Source organism: Neomonachus schauinslandi, chromosome 14 (assembly GCF_002201575.2).
Source record: "Neomonachus schauinslandi chromosome 14, ASM220157v2, whole genome shotgun sequence".
Lineage (NCBI taxonomy): Eukaryota > Metazoa > Chordata > Mammalia > Carnivora > Phocidae > Neomonachus > Neomonachus schauinslandi.
The window spans coordinates 63,316,569-63,334,786 of record NC_058416.1 but is presented as its reverse complement, the minus strand read 5'-3'; the positions used below and the strand labels follow the sequence as shown (position 1 = coordinate 63,334,786).

The window sequence follows — 18,218 nt, the reverse complement described above, 5'->3', positions numbered from 1 at the left end:
TTTGTCTGATATGAGTATTACTACCCCAGCTTTCTTTTCATTCCCATTTGCATGGAATATCTTTTCCCATCCCTTCACTTTCAGTCTGTGTGTGTTTTCAGATCTGAAATGAGTCTCTTGCAGGCAGCACATAGACAGGTCTTATTTTTTCATCCATTCAACTACCCCGTGTCTTTTGATTGGAGCTCTAGTTCATTTACATTTAAAGCAATTGATAGATATGTACTTACTGCCATTTTGTTGATCATTTTCTGGTAGTTTTTGTAGCTCTCTGCTCCTTTCTTCTTTTCCTGCTCTCTTTTCTTGTGATTTGGTGACTTTCCTTAGTGTTACATTTGTATTCCTTTCTCTATTTTTTGTGTATCTATTATAGGTATTTGGTTTGTGGTTCCCATGAGGTTCATATGTAAAATCCCACGTATATAGAGTCTATTTTAAGTTAAATTACATTTAAAGTGAGGTAGCTTAAGTTCAAACACATTCTTTTTTTTTTTTAAGATTTTATTTATTTGGTGGCGCCTGGGTGGCTCAGTCGTTAAGCGTCTGCCTTCGGCTCAGGTCATAATCCCAGGGTCCTGTGATCGAGCCCCACATCGGGCTCCCTGCTCCGTGGGAAGTCTGCTTCTCCCTCTCCCCCCACCCTGCTTGTGTTCTCTCTCTCGCTGTGTCTCTCTCTGTCAAATAAATAAACAAAATCTTAAAAAAAAAGATTTTATTTATTTATTTGAGAGAGTAGGAGTGAGAGAGAGAGCACAAGAGGGGGAAGGGTCAGAGGGAGAAGCAGACTCCCCAATGAGCAGGGAGCCTGATGTGGGATTTGATCCTGGGACTCCAGGATCATGACCTGAGCCAAAGGCAGTCACCTAACCAACTGAGCCACCCAGGCACCCCTCAAACACATTCTAAAAGCACTACATTTTTACTCGCCCCTCCTATGTTTTGTTTTTGATGTCATATTTTACATCTTATTATGTTGTGTATCCTTTGACTAATTATTGTATATATAGATGATTTTACCACTTTTACCTTTTAACTTTCATACTAGCTATGTAGGTGGTTGATCCACCAACTTTACTATATGTTTATCAAGAAAAAAGAGAAAGGTCCCAAATAAATAAAATTATAAATTAAAGAGTAGAAGTTACAACTAATACCACAGAAATAAAAAGGATTATAAGACACTACCACAAACAATTATTTACCAATAAATGGGACAAGCTGGAAGAAATGGATAAATTCATGGAAACATATAATCTTCTAAGACTGAATCAATAAGAAATATAAAATCTGAACAGACCAAGTATCAGTAATAAATTGAATCAAAAAACTCCCAACAATCCAAAGGGGTACGTGCACCCCGATGTTTATAGTAGCAATGTCCACAATAGCCAAACTGTGGAAAGAGCCAAGATGTCCATCGACAGATGAATGGATAAAGAAGATGTGGTATATATACACAATGGAATATTATGCAGCCATCAAAAGGAATGAGATCTTGCCATTTGCAACGACGTGGATGGAACTGGAGGGTATTATGCTGAGCGAAATAAGTCAATCAGAGAAAGACATATATCATATGACCTCACTGATATGAGGAATTCTTAATCTCAGGAAACAAACTGGGAGGGTTGCTGGAGTGGGGGGTGGGGTGGGAGGGATGGGGTGGCTGGGTGACAGACATTGGGGAGGGTATGTGCTATGGTGAGTGCTGTGAATTGTGCAAGACTGTTGAATCACAGATCTGTACCTCTGAAACAAATAATGCAATATATGTTAAGAAAAAAAAAAAAGAAGATAGCAGGAGAGGAAGAATGAAGGGGGCGGAAATTGGAGGTGGAGACGAACCATGAGAGACTATAGACTCTGAAAAACAAACTGAGGGTTCTAGAGGGGAGGGGTGTGGGAGGATGGGTTAGCCTGGTGATGGGTATTAAAGAGGGCACGTTCTGCACGGAGCACTGGGTGTTATGCACAAACAATGAATCATGGAACACTACATCAAAACCTAATGATATAATGTGTGGTGATTTACATAACAATAAAAAATTTAAAACAAAACAAAACAAAAAGAACTCCCAATAAATAAAAGTTTGTTTTCAAGACCAGATGGTTTCACAGGTGAATTCTACCAAACATTTAAAGAAGTGTTAACAGCTACCCTTCTAAAACTATACCCAAAATTTCAAGAGGAAGGAGTGCTCCAAACTCCTTCCATAAGGCTAGCAATACTCTGATATCACAACCAGAAAAAAACACCACAAAAAAGGAAAATTATGGGCCAATATCCCTGATGAACATAGATGCAAAAAAAAATCCTCAACAAAGTATTAGCAAACCAATTAGCAAACCACCTTACCAAACAAACAAACAAAATAAAAATCATATGATTGTCTCAATAGAGAAAAAGCATTTTATGAAGTTCAGCATCCACTATGATAAAAAATCTCAAAAAAGCATACTTAGAGGGAACATACCTCAGAATAATAAAGTCCATATATGAAAAACCCACAGCTAACATCATACTCAATGGTGAAAACAAGACAAAGATGTCCACTCTTGCCACTTTATTCAGCAGAGTATTGGAAGTCCTAGCCACATCAATCAGACAACAAAAAGAAATAAAAGACATCCAAATTAAAAATAGTAAAACTGTTACTATTTGCAGATGACATGAGACTATATATAGAAAAAACCTAAAGACTTCACTAAAAAACTATCAGAACTAATAAATGAATTCAGTAAAGTTACAGGATTCAAAATTAATATACAGAAATCTGTTGCATTTCTATACACTAATAATAAGCTACCAGAAAAAGAAATTTTAAAAACAATCTCATTTACAGTTACATCAAGAAGAATAAAATATGTAGGAATAAATTTAAGCAAGGAGGTGAAAGACCTGTGCTCTGAAAACTCTAAGACACTGATGAAAGAAATTGAAAATAAATGGAAAGATATTCTATGCTCATAGATTGGAAGAACCAATATTGTTAAAATGTCCATACTACCCAAAGCAATCTACAGATTTACTGCCTTCCCTATCAAAATGTCATTTTTTCTCAAAACTATAACAAATAATCCAAAAATTTGTATGGAACCAAAAAAGACCCTGAATCAAGATTGAAAGCAATCTTGAGAAAGAAGAACAAAGCTGGAGGTATCATGCTCCCTGACTTCAAACTATACTACAAAGCTATGGTAATCAAAACTGTGTTGTACTGGCATAAAAACAGACACACAGATCAATATAGAAAACCCAGAAATAAACCCACACTTACACAGTCAGTTAATCTTTAACAAAGGAGGCAAGAATATGCACTGGGGAAAGGACTCCTCAATAAATGGTGTTGGGAAAACTGAACAGCTCCATGCAAAAGAATGAAACTGGACTACTTTCTATGCCAGACACAAAAATAAATTTGAAATGGATTAAAGCCTTAAATGTAAGACCAGAAGTATAAAACTTCTAGAAAAAACCATAGGCAGTAAAACTAGAAAAAAACCATAGGCAATAAAAAAACTCTTGGACATCAGATTTAACAATAGTTTTTTGGATCTTTCTCCTCACGCAAGGCCAACAAAAGTTAAACTAAATAAATGGGACTACATAAAACTAAAAAGCTTCTGCATAGCAAAGGAAACCATCAATCAAACAAAAAAGGCAACCTACTGAATGGGAGAAGATATTTTCAAATGATTTAATCAATAAGGGCTAATATCCAAAATATATAAGGAACTAATACAACACAGTATCAAAAAATCAAACAACCCAATTTAGAAATGGGCAGAGGATCTGAATGGACATTTCTCCAAAGAGGACCTACAGATGGCCAACAGACCCATGCAAAGAGGCTCAGTATCCTTAATCAATCAGGGAAATGCAAATCAAAACCAAAATGAGATATCATTTTTGGTGTGTACGTGGAGAAAAGGGAACCCTCTTGCACAGCTGGTGGGAATGTAAACTGATACAGTCACTGTGTAAAACAGTACAGAGGTTCCTCAAAAAATTAAAAATAGAACTACCATATAATCCAGCAATTCCACTTCTAAGTATTTATACAAAGCAAATGAAAATACTAATTCAAAAAGATAAATGCACCCTATGGTCACTGCAGCATTACTTAGTCAAGATATGGAAGTAAACTAAGCGTCCATTGATAGATGAATGGATTAAGAAAAGCACACACACACACACAGTATATACAAACACGGGAATATTACTCAGCCATAAAAAAGCATAAAATCTTGCCATTTGTGACAACATGGATGGACATAGAAGATACTGTGTTAAGTAAAGTATGTCAGATGGAGAAAAACAAATACTGTGTGATTTCACTTATATATGGAATCTAAAATACAAATGAGAGGCAGACTTACAGAAACAGAGAACAATCTGGTGGTTGTTGGAGGAAGGTAGGGGATAGATGAAATTGGGGAATAGGATGGAAAAACACAAACTTCCAGTTATCAGATAAATAAGTCATAGGAATGCAATGTACAGCATGGGGAATACAGTTAATAATATTATAACAACTTTGTATGGTGACAGTTGTTAGTCAGATGTATAGAGGTGATCACTTCATAAAATATGCAAATGCTGAATCACTATTTGTACACCTGGAACTAATATAACAATGTATGTTGACTACAATAAAAACTGTAGGAAAGGATCTATGATTTCTAGAGCTCTTTATCCATCGATTCAGCACATATTACACAACTAGGTTCCCATGAACACGACCTCCCCTCACGTAGATCTCTGAGTATTATGTCTAGGGCCAGTGCCAAGGACTCTGAGAATGTAAGGAACTTGCCCAAGACCATGAAATTAATAAATGGCAGAGCTGGATTCATATCCTAGGAACAGAGGGCCTGTTCTACCTACCTTTAGTACATCCAACTGCCCAGTCAGTACAAGGCCTGTAAGGACCCGTAAATGTTTGTCAAATGAATAAACAAAGAACAGTAATTTGAAGATGAGGTCAATAAACTGGTATCAATTCAGGTGAACTGCCTCACTGTAATGATAGGACAGCATGTGAGCAACAGCTGAAGCCATATTCTAGGTTTGGTATATCACAGCCAAATAAAGCAAAAATTGTGGGACCCCTAAAAACCTACCCCTAGTCATAAGATAACATGACCCAATGTTTCCTGAGCTGAGAATTACAGGTATATTCCCTGGAAGTCCCTCTGTCTGACTGAGCAGTGTTTGCCAAATTCAAAACAATAGAATATTACATCTGTACCATCCCCCAGAAAGGACCTGTAATTAATTCATTCAAAAATCCAAGAAACAAGCATCTCATTATTTTTGTTAGCACTCCACTTGGTGGTGAGTTGATATTCATAGTAAAACACCTAATAATTTACTCAATTAAATATTTTCTTGCTTTTTACTTTATTATGACATAATAAAATATAATAATAATAAGTCTAATGGTATAAAGACTAACAGTGTTTTTAACAAAAACCAGATGCAAGCAGTTTTAAATATCCTCTACTATTTCCTCTCCGATGTCTAAATATGTTTTTACAAGATAGCAGATCTCTTTGCCTTTTCATGTAGGCAAACTGAATATCATTCTTCTTTTCTTGGGGTGCCGTTAGTGATTCTGGTATAGTCCATCGTGGGTGAGAACCTCAGAATAAGGTCCTTTTGATGACTATTTTACACACACACACACTGACTTCTTATGGTTGGTACAGTACAATTTCCTCCTAAACTAAGACCCTTGTTCAGAGTTGGATAGAAGAAAATACCTTTTTTCTCCCCTGTCATCTGAGAATAACTTAGGCCATTATTTACAAAAGTTAACTCGGCCTGCTAAAAACTTCACTTGCTCACCATTGTCACTAACGCACAATGAAGCCTCTCCTTTACTACCCTCCCTAATTCTATCCCCCTGCCAAATGTTGAAAGAGATCACAACAACCAGAAAAAAATACGTTCTTAGTAACTTGTGTGTGTAAATGCAAGGAATTATACCAGGGAAATTGGTACCTTGCTCGAAATACCAATGCAAAGTTTATTAGGAAAAAAAAAAAAAGATATTTCAGAGACTCACTCCTTTCATCACAGGGAAGAAAAAGGTCTCCTCCACAAAACCACATATTGAAAAATATTTGAGGGCAAAGCCGGAAATGGTTGGTAGTGTGCTGTTCTGTTATTCCTCTGGCAATCTGACTGGCCTGGGCACAGAACTGGGCCCACTACCTGTGCCCCACCTACACCAGGAGGAGCCAGCCATCGTAACTGAAGAGACAAAACTTAAGAAAGATCCACACAGGCACCCAAGGTCCTTCCCTTTCCCCACCACTGGGAGTTTTGTTCTTATCTCTCACAGGGCTGCCCAAACTTGGCCTAACATTTGCAAAGAAGGCTCTCAGAAAGAGAGACAAGAAGACAACTTTGTCGTTAGAAATAATTACACATCTTAGACAATTATCTCCATGTGCCTTAGTGTGTGTGTGTGCGTGTGTGTGTGCGATATAAACATTTCACATGTGAACTGATGAGATGATGATGCTTCTAAGCTATTCTTCCTGTAGGTCAATGGTTAATATTGCCCAGGGAGTGCTGTTGTCCTGTAATTTGGAGAATTCTTATTCAAGTAGCCCCCAATAAGTAAGTGACTGTACTAGTTGAACAGTACTAGTAAGATAAGACCCTTTTATCTGCCAGCCTGTAAGAGAACACATTACCAAAGATAACTTGCTAGCAGGACCAAGCAAGCAGACGGAAGCAATTTCTAGCAAATAACAAATTTCACGCTGTGGCTAGATGTACGTCTCTAATATTAGAACTACTATTTATCAAGAGTATATGAAAAGATGTAAAATTTCCTGTTGGAACCAACTGAAAAACGCTCTGGACCCTGAACATTTACAGAGTCAAAACCTAAGGATTTACGGTCAGGTACATGAAAGGAAGCAGTCTATCCCAGCTCTTTGGGGAAGGACTCCTGTGGACACATGGAAAGCCTCGGTGAAGTAGGATGGCAAAGGAGAACAGGAATCTAGACTGGCCAAAATGTGACTAAGTCTCACTAATGTAGCTTTCCCACCAAGGCCTTAATAAAGAGGAGTCATACCAGTACTTTAGTATGTGGTATTCCTAGTTTGTTAAGTGGATTTATAATCCAGTTCACAATAAATGTGTTTTTTTCACTCCAGAATGGAGGTTCTGCACTTTCAATAAATCATTTTTCTATCTTCTAATTAAATGGATTAGTATATAAGGAGTGCTTAGAACAGTACCTGTGACATAAAAGTTGGCTACTTTTATTATTACCAACATCTTCTGTTCAGGCACATCTCCAGATATTACATCTGATTCTCTGGTCTGGGTCAAGCAGGCACTACCTATTATAGTCAAGATTCCAGAGCAAATCTAGTTAATCCCTGCTTCCTTCAGGATTCTGCCTTCTCATCTGGGTATCTCATTTCATAATGACATCCTAGAGGTAATATATCCTTACATCTACATATACCCATTATGGAAAGATGCTCCATGTGTATTTGTCATTTGTGTGTATCAAAGATGGTATTCTCATTCAAAGAAACTTTAAACCTCATTTATAATGAGGAGTGACCTTCAGATACTTTGTCTATACTAAATACTCTGGGTTTTATCTTTTTTTTTCCCCTAAAATTGACAATTTCATCATCAGTTTTTTTTTTCCCATTGAACTTGACATCCAATGTTGTGCATATCAGGCCCACCTTAAAAGGACAATGGCTTGTGTGACCATTGAGCCTACTCAAGGCAAACTCTTTAAGCAACTGCAAGGAAGTAATGTGAGATCAGTTTAGAGAAATGACAGCATCACTGAATAAGTATATGGCTTCCAAAGATGACCTCTTTGCAAGAGGTTTCTCATTCGATGAGATATATAATATTCAGTGTTTGGGAGGCTACTCCAGTGAAGAACCCTGTTTTCTTCTCCTTTTTTATCCTCCACAAATCCAAACACAGTGTTGTGTGAAGTGTAGTCTTTCAATTAATAGTTATTGAAGGAAATAACCAGTCACACTTAATAAGATGTGTTTTCTATATAACGTAACATGTATGTCACCAATGCAAATTAAAATATCTCCTTTAAATATACTCAAACTATTTCTCCAGACCATTGTACCCGGGGCCTGGTAATCTATCAGCCATCAAGTATTCATTAAGCGACTAGGTTTCCCTTGTCCCTCGCAAATCTCCAGAGGACCTTGTTCTGTCCTGGGTATGAGTCAGAACAACACAGTAGCTAAGAGTGCTCAGCCACCCACATGGCACCTGTGTGTCCTGGGGCTTGTTGTCAACCCACCTGGAATTCAGTTTCTGACTGCGAGGATTTTTTGTTAACAGTTTTTAATAATAGTAGCAGCTCCCTCAAAAGGTCATTGCGAGAATTAAATTACTTCATGCATCCAAATAATAATATGTACTTAGTAGGTAGAGCTATTGGCTCTCTATTAACAGGTTACTTGACTTAAATGTTAGTTAGCAAGAAACCCTGGAAATCACATAATTCTTAGCTGAATATTTAGAGAGCACTAGGAAAAGTCCTGAGATAAATATTGGCGATGGTCGTACACATGAGACTGAGATATCTAAATCTTGCTCACTCTGATGTTCAAAGTAATGGTGTTGTTCTTCAAAATAATATTATTATTAGCCAATGTATACTGAGCATGTAGCATGGCCTTCTTCCACATCTCGTACGTTTTATTACTTATATTCCACCCAAACAAAATACAGCTCTTCCACCATATTGACTGATGTGGTGTAGTCCATATGCCATAAGGTACGGGGAACCCGTGTCTGGCTAAAGAACTTAACAGCTCCTCAACTTCGAATGTTTGGGCCACCTGCAGCTAATTATATATTAGTTCATTTTTAATGGAGTGCAGTCTCAATCTGAATGCAAAGCACACTGTTAAGTAAACAGCAGAAAAAGATTTATTTCCCTTCCCACAATATTATATGCTTAAAGAAAATGCCTATAATTTTAAGTAAAAGCATAAAACATCTTGATTTATTAAATTTCTCATGATCATCTGATCCCAATTAAATCTAAAATAGCAAAGTCCCAAGGCCCATTCTACCCTAAGCTTCTGTCTCCAAAGGACAGTTATATGCAATAAACTGTTCTAGGATGTTTGCTATTATGGATATTGAGGTAAGCATAGCTGTGTTTATAAATGCTTCTAAAATGCGAGGCTCTGAGAATAAATTCATTCATTTATTCATTCATTCATCCCATAAATATTTACTGACTGCCTACTATACACCAGACATTGTTTCTGTGTCCCTGAAATACAGTAGTAAACAAAACAGCAAAATCTTTCCCATCTTGAAGTTTACATATTAGAAGAGAAAGAGACTCTCTATATAAATGTATTAAAATGGGACTCTGGGGGGCTCCTGGGGGGCTCCTGGGGGGCTCAGTCATTAAGCGTCTGCCTTTGGCTCAGGTCATGGTCCCAGGGTCCTGTGATCGAGCCCCGCTTCAGGCTCCCTGTTCTGCAGGAAGCCTGCTTCTCCCTCTCCCACTCCCCCTGCTTGTGTTCCCTCTCTCGCTGTGTCTCTCTGTCAAATAAATAAATAAAATCTTAAAAAATAATAATAAAAATAAATAAATAAAAATAAAATAGGACTCTGGCTCGGTTTCAGGTGCAACCCTAAAAAGCTGAGGCACCAAGCCTCCCTCACTTTTCAGTGAACACCATGGCAATGGATGTTTGTTTTCAAACTGTGGTTCCCTGCCCCATGGAGGATATGAAAGAGAATATTGAAGAAACCGAGAGAATTAGATACTATACAAAGATTTCCAAGCCCGGTGAGAGTGGCTTCCAAGAGACACCGGTGAGCTCAGGGGACATGCTGCCCCGAAATATGACTTGCCCAGGAAATTCAAAAGGCAAGAAGAGAGGTGAGGGTCTGTTGAGGGAACTAATTGCACACTGACCCGGGGCAGATCAAAGGTGTGTGCCCTCCATGGGCTGAGTGTGCACACCTGTGTGTATGTGCACACGCACATGTGTGTGTGTGTGTGTTTGTGTGTGTGGGGGGGGTCAGTCCCCCTTCAGCCACCAATTCACAGGGAGAAATTCCACTGTGCACTGTTACAGACAAGGCCTTCTGAGGGCTGAGGAATGGTGCCTCAGTCCTCAGAGGGGATTCCAAATTTCCACCTCAGCTTCCCGCACACGGGAGCTTAGAAGAGATTCTGACGGGGGGGAAGCGCCTCCAGGGGACAGAATGAAGGGAAAGACAATCCCCTCCACCACCCCCCCTCACATTTGAAAAGCTATAGGTAGTTTACTGACAGTGAACATGAAACGGTCTCATTTGATGCACATGACTAACAGGAAGAGTGCTAGTCATGGCCTGTCTGCACAGATTGGTTCCCTGACCGCCACCTGTGGTTCTAGTTTCCGAGTCCTACTCGTGACCCCCTTTCTTCCCCCAACTGAGATCTAGGTCCCCCAACCTTCCTTTTGACTTCCTGGCTCTTCCACCATCTCTGGTAACCCACCCCCTCCACCACGTTTCCTCTTAAAAGTACCTAGAGTGGCTTGTGGTTTCTGGTGGGGCCCCAACTGATACAATCCTACTAAGGTAATTACACTTTTTTTTTTTATTATTATGTTATGTTAATCACCATGCATTACATCATTAGTTTTTGATGTAGTGTTCTATGATTGGAAGATCTTTAACAGAAAAAAATGAGAATTCCAAAATCCTAGATTTATAAAAGACCCACAAAATGATGTAGCTGAAGCCAATCCCATCACCATATTACTATAATCTAATTATGTAACCTCTAATGACTATAATCCTCCAGCCTCTGTTAATTCTTTTTGTTGCTCTGGGTTGGATACTACGGCTTGGGTATCCTTGTGCAGCTGGGCGGACTTCAGGTCTACCCAAGAAAGAACCGCCTAAGACCTCCCAGGGAGACAGGGAGTCCCCGGTCCATCAGTGACTGTGAAGAGACAGCACGTGCGTTGTGGAAAGGCCTCCACCACTGGTTGTCGGAACATGTTTGGTGACTCCTAGAAGCTCCTCTGACTCTAGTCTCAGTGGTTCACATGAGGCCCATGAGTAAGCTGCCAAGCCACCATCCTTACTCTGATTCCTTTTCTTTTTAACTTGACACCATCTCAGCATATGGCTGCTAACTGCCCCTGATCTTCCCTGCTCTAGGACGCTGTCATTTCCAGCCTCACAGCAAATCTTCGCTAAGTCACAGGCATGGGGAGCACCTCCATAACACTCTGATGTTCTGGGTGCTGCGGAGTGCAACTGAGATCAAAATAAGTAGACATCCTTGTCTTTTTTTTTTTAATGTTCAGTTAGCCACTGTATAGCACATCATTAGTTGATGTGTTCAATGATTCATTAGTTAAGTATAACACCCAGTGCTCATCACAGCACGTGCCCTCCTCAATACCCATCACCCTGTTACCTCCTCCCCCCACCACTTCCTCCCTTCTGAAACCCTCAGTTTGTTTCCTGGGGTCCATCGCCTCTCATGTTTCATCTCCCTCTCTGATTTCTCCCCCTTTGGATTTCCCTCTCTTCCCCTATGGTCCTCTGTGCTATTGCTTATGTTCCACATATGAGTGAAACCATATGATAATTGTCTTTCTCTGCTTGACTTACTTCACTTAACATAATCAACTCCAGTTCCATCCATGTCGATGCAAATGGGGGGTATTCATCCTTTCTGATGGCTGAGTAATATTCCATTGTGTATATGAACCACATCTTCTTTATCCATTCATCTGTTGAAGGGCATCTCGGCTCTTTCCACAGTTTGGCTATTGCAGACATTGCTGCTATGAACATTGGGGTGCATGTGCCCCTTCTTTTCACTACATCGTACCTTTGGGGTAAATACCTAGTAATGCAATTGCTGGGTCATAGGGTGGCTCTATTTTTAACGTCTTGAGGAAACTCCATACTGTTTTCCAGAGTGGCTGCACCAGCTTGCATTCCCACCAACGGTGTAAAAGGGTTCCCCATCCTCCACATCCTCGCCAACATTTGTTGTTTCCTGTTTTGATAATTTTTGCCATTCTAACTGGTGTAAGGTGGTATCTCATTGTGATTTTGATTTTGATTTCCCTGATGGCTAGTGATGTTGAGCATTTTTTCATGTGTCTGTTGGCCATTTGGATGTCTTCTTTGGAGAAGTGTCTGTTCATGTCTTCTGCCCAATTTTTGACTGGGTTATTAGTATTTTGAGTGTTGAGTCTGAGAAGCTATTTATAGATCTTGGATATCAGCCCTTTATCTGTAATGTCATTTGCAACATCCCTGTCTTAAACAACAACAGTGGAGAGAGTGGGATTTACATTCAGAACTATCCCAGGAATGGGGCGCCTGAATGGCTCAGTCAGTTAAGCGACTGCCTTCAGCTCAGGTCATGATCCCAGGGTCCTGGGATCAAGCCCTGCATTGGGCTCCCTGCTCAGTGGGAATCCTGTTTCTCCCTCTGCCTGCCACTCTCCCTGCTTGTGCTCTCTCTCTCTGACAAATAAATAAATAGAATTAAAAAAAAAAAAAAAAGAACTATCCCAGGAACGAAGCCACAGGAACACTCTCCGAGTTACGACTGGGAAATTCTTCACATGCTGGGCCCTCTATGGATACACTTAGAAGAAAAATAATCCCACGAGAAAAAAATAAATCCAACAGACCAAATGCAGGGCAGAAGGGCACGGAGTAACTTTTACAGGTCTGCACCACACTTCCAGCCCAGGGGGGTCTACGTCATTTCATGGTCCCACCAATGTGCACAAACACCGTTGGCTCCAGAGGCAGTCCGAATTCACTCGTGGTTTCAGGCAGACTGTCTGCGAGCAGGTGGTGTGGAGGTTGCTGACAGTTCTTTCAGTCTGACAATGTACTTTCTTACTGAATCAGGAGAAATGTGTGTGAACATGAACTTGAAGGTCTGAGTATGTGTGAGCCTGGGTCTTCCAGAAAAGCCACACCACGGTCACTCTTCCAGACCCATCGTTGCTTGGGTCCATGCCACATCACCTTCGATGTCCTGGACTGTGCACAGCCAGAAGTGCCCAGCATGGGATATCTCAAAACACAGATTTTAGAAATGCCTGGACTGCGAGCCGTGCATGTTCAGAAAAAAAAGTGTGGAACATCCTCTCCTAGAGACCCTCTGTGTTTCCATAAACAAGCAAATAAATAAATAAATGAGGTTCTGTTGAATATCAGTCACGCTGCTTGGCACTGAAATGCAGGAAAGAGGAAAGTAATCACAACACTGCTTCCATAATACTAACTGGAAAGATGCCTGTGGGTTTCCCTTTCGGGACCCATGCTTCCCTCTCCAGCATTAGGAGCAGCACCAGCAGACACGTATGGGTGCTCATTGTGCTTTGTTTGTGCACTGACCTGGTCACATTTTGTTAACTCAGGATATTTCTTTACATGGAGAAGAGCTGCTGTTTGCTTTTGATTTTATGTTTCACCTCTGAGCTTCCTGACATCGGTCCCTGGTGCACCCGGGTATACACAATGGGCTGATTGTCCCACACTTTGGACACAGTTGCACACCAACTCCTACAGGGACTGAGGCAGCCCGACGGAAAGCAGGGCTGGTTAGCCGAGAAGAACACAAAGCCAGGTGCTGTCCCCTATGTCTGAAGGGCAAAACCCCATTACCTGATTTCCACATAAAATAATAAGCAGACACCCTGATATAAAAGGAAGAGAGAATTTAATTGAATCTATACAGCTACTCATTTTTAAAGCACTTTCTCCTGAATGTGTATGATATTTTATGATCCAAGCCATGAAATACAGCTTGCCTATATGTTAAAATCTCGGCTCTGAGGCCCAAAACCAGTCTGTTTCAACGTCTTTGTTAATGTTGAACTGTCCGAATGAGGCTAGACTGGGTGTGGTCGCGTGAACCGGCATTTTGAGGTTTGAGGAGGATTTGTACACATTCACTTTCCTCCGGCTCTTCTTTATGTGTTAAGGATTTCAGTGACTTAGAAGAGCTGTCACTTAAGTTCTTCCTCAGGCAGGGAAGTCATCATAGCATCTGCAGTCCTAACTATTCAGATGAGGAAACATAATACACATAGATGCAATAGCTAAGGGGGAGAATGGGAAAAGCAGAGCCGTGATGTGTTCTGTGTACACCGTCTTCACTTCTTTTCCTGAACAGTCACCACCATGAGTTGAGGACAACCAATGGCCTTTCCCATGCCACTCTGTCGGTGGGGTCAAACACAACTTCCTTTTTTTTTTTTTTCCAGCTTAACATACAGCCGTCACACTTACCTAAGACACTGGGCACAGTCCTTGTTGCGGATGGTATTGTTTGGAAAGCTAAACTATTAAATTGATTTGGTGTGGTTTAATGTTTATCCTTGTGGAAGAACTTCAAATATATAAATTTACAAGCCAGACCATGCTTCCTAATTAGAGCCTTAGAAGAAACAGTCACATTCTTTTCTATGCCTGCAGATTCTTGCAGAACAATGGGAGATGGATCTACAATTTTGCAGTGACATGCTTGAGAAACTATCCCTCAGACTCAGATTACTCTCTTTCAGTACTCAATTGAGGCATATGTAAGAGATCTCGGCTGATGTATAAACAAGTCATGACTGGGACCCGGTCTTACCCAGTTCTCCTGCTACGTGGCTTGGAAACGTAAGATGATGCTCTGCCTCCTTCCCACCTCCTGCCACATTCTCCCCAGCAACCCAATATGCAACGCATGTGCCAATGTTGCTCCACCCTCTGCCTTATTTTGTTGAAAATCATTGAGTTCGTCTTAACTAGCCAAAATGTTCCAGATACATGCAAGCCTACCAATAAAGACCTACTTGGGAACTTGTATGGGAGGATAGCTGTGTAAGTGACAAAAATGTGTCACCAACAAGCTCCACACTACTCAACTTGCAGCCACCCAAATGCCTGATGCCTGCTCCTAGATGGACCAGCATGATGCACAGACAGCATCACTTCCATAAGATAAAGACAAACCGAACAGCCCAGCAAAACTCATTCAGAGCATGGTAGGGAACAGCAAACATCTCTTACCTTGCATCGTTGTTTTTGTTGGTTCTGAGAACAAAGGGATGAGCAAGAGGTAGATGAGGTAGACAAAGGAGAGCCCATTGTACCGGAACGCACACGCTGCAGTTGGGAAGAGAGAAGAGAGGGAGAACGTCATTAATAATGGCAGGCTGTTGGAACCAGGGTGCACAGGCCTGTGTGGGTTACTGCGTCAGGGACCACTGGATCAAATGGTGACCTAAGTAGATATGTCAATTAGGAAGAAAAGACTGAGCATTTATTCTGTGTTTATCACTATGGTGAGCATCATGAGAAATGCAGAATGAAAATGCATGGTCCCTGCTCTTAAAATCTAACCAAGAAGGCAACATCCATATAACACCTGAATGAAGTCAGTGCATAAATAAGTCATAAATTAAGCTGGAGAAATTAAAATTGTTACAGAAATATAGAGGGCAATGGGATTGGTGAGGGTTTGGGATGTTCAGGTAAGCCTGGCCATGGAAGAGAGGAGACAGAAAAGAAAGAAAATAGAAGAAGCAGATTTGCTCAATGCTCCATGGCAGGGCTTTACACAAATTATCTCATTTAATCATCATTTTATAAGTTAGAATGCTCCAGCTCAGAAAGACTCAATCATTCACCTGAATCTCCCAACTAGGATTTGACTGAGTTAGAATTAACCTCGGGTCTGCCAGGCTCCCGACCCCATGCTCCTTCTGCATCGCTTATCTCAGAGCTAGAACTCCAGAGACTTGCTCGAAGGGCGTGCCTTCCCTCTCCAGGTTCCCATTTCGCCATCTGTGAAGCAGACTTGATAACTGTCTCTAACACATAGACTCATGAGGAATAAATAGAATGATACATAATAATACCTATGGCTCAGCATCTTGTACACAGGAAGCCCTCAAAAACCTGAGCATTTATCATAAGCGTGCTCATTATTATTCAGGGAGAAGAAAGTGGGCAGTGTTCCACGCGGAAAGAAAATGAGCACATTATAGCAATAAAAAATAAATTTATTGGATGACTAAAGAAAAACTAAAGATCAGAAGGACTGAGTATGAGTCTGCAGCACGAGGAAATCTGTTTAATGATGACACAGGTGGAAAAATGTTGGAAGGAAAGCTGGTAGGAGAGAAAATGGAGGGCAAGAGACATGGTATCCATACAGGGAGACCAGATCAAGAAGTGCTGGACTTGAGGAAGGATTTGAACAGAAGCATGGCAAAGGGCAGCCCCCAGCCCTTGCTTCGGATGGTTTACTCTAGAAGCCAGCAGTCAGAGACAGGGGTCTTAGGGAAAAAGGGAAGCCACAAACAGTGCTTTTTCATTCCAAAGGAACCGTGCACATATTTGTAACTTTTTTACCATCATGGACATTCCTAACCTCCTTTATGAAAGACCGGAGATGGAAAGAAACTTTCACACTATTGATGGGGCTGACAGGAAAACATATAATTAAGACAATGTAAAAGAATAAAAACATATGTTGGAACTTTCTAGATTTTTTTTTTACTTCTGCTTCTTATTTCTCAACCATAGTGGAAGCTCCTTAAAAATAATTCAAAGATATTTGGGGATTCATTCAGTCGACAAATATTTTCTGAGCATGTACTATGTGCTGGGACCCACAAAGATCCTTTTCTACCTCAGGAAACTTACATTTTGGTGGGGGGATGTACGATAAACAACAAACATAATGAGAGGTCAATCACAAGGAACGCTGGAAGACAAGCACTATGTGAACAGGAAGTCAGCAGGGAACGGGGGAGCAGGGGGCACTGGGTGGGGAGGACTGACTGCAGCATTCAGTAGGAGCACCGACGGTAAACCATTGTCAAGGAGAAAGTGAGATGTGGGCCAACAGGTGAGGTAGGTGAGCCAGTTGACAGAGTCTCTGTGGGAGAGGGTGCCGGGCAGGGACTTGGAAAAGAAGGCCTGACCTGTGTGACCTGCCCCAGACAACCCCACGGGAAGGTGGGGGTGCCAGCAGAGTCCTGGATGGGGCCAGATCCTGTGGACTTGCAAGAGATCTGAAGGCCCTGGCTGTCACTTTGAGGTGTCAACTGAGTGCCGGCTGTCAGCCTTGGTCGAAGGCTGCAAGCCGGGGCTCCCGCGCCCACCTGCAGCTCCATGCCCCACCAATGCATTCCCTGCGTTCTGCACCACTGCCCAACTGTACAGCCAGCATCTTCCATATGCTTTGCGGCTTCCTGCCTCTAGATCATGCCAACACCACTCTCTCTGACTGCAACACCTTCCCATCCTTCCTCCATCAGGCATACTGCTACATGGCTTACAAGTTTCCTTTTCTGGGTCATGGCATGGTCCATGTCCACAACCTCCCCAAACAGATGCATTTCACTCCCGGGTGCCTCTTCCAGAGCACTTGTCATTCAGTGTCACAGGCCTCTGTTTCGATGCCTGTGACCATCTCTGCTATCGCCATGGCCCCCGGCAGGAGGTGCTCATGCCCACGCCAGGAAAGAACAGTGAATAAATGAATGAAATGGAATGAAAAAGACGTGAGGGCATCTGGGAAGGAAATCAGGGTATTAAGGTGCACAGCGTGCCTGGTCACATAAAAACACCACAGCTGACATTTCAACAACAATAAACAAACATAAACATCTAATCAACTGGAATGTTTCTTTCTTTTTAGCCTTTGGGTGTTTTTTTCAACCTTAAAATTAGGATGGTGCAGCAAAGTTACCTAATTCTGAGTATTTCTGGGTAAAAACTAAGATAGAACCCACTTGTATGATCGTAGCACTTTAAAGAGCATTCTCAGAGACCCATCTGCTGTTAATTTATCTCAGTAATAGCTTACAACAATGTGCTTGTTCTGTGTCAAGCCCTGATGGGTACACTTCATGTACATTAACTCATACTATTACTATCTTCCTTTTACAGAGACTGTTATTACTCTCTTTCTACACAAGAAAAAGCAGGAAGCGCAGCTAAGGAACAAGGCAGTGGTTTGAGCCTGGGAGTCCAGTTCCCGAGGCTGCACTATCATTAGGAAGCATCATGGCCCCAGCATGACAACATGTCCTCACCTGTCCATCCTGTCCCTAGTTAACCCTCAGGGGTTCAGTGAGCCGGAGCCTGCCCTCCACAGGATGGCAAATGCTCTTGTATGTATCTTGCT

At 41.2% G+C, this 18,218-nt stretch overlaps 1 protein-coding gene across 1 annotated transcript in view; it reads right to left on the bottom strand.

Annotated features, from left to right (window-relative positions):
• Positions 1 to 18,218, bottom strand: part of PIEZO2 (piezo type mechanosensitive ion channel component 2) — a 500,927-nt gene that overhangs the window by 399,164 nt on the left and 83,545 nt on the right. The window contains exon 2 of the mRNA XM_044921024.1: positions 15,089 to 15,184. Coding sequence (XP_044776959.1) covers positions 15,089 to 15,184 — 96 coding nt within the window. The remainder of the gene's footprint in view (positions 1 to 15,088; positions 15,185 to 18,218) is intronic.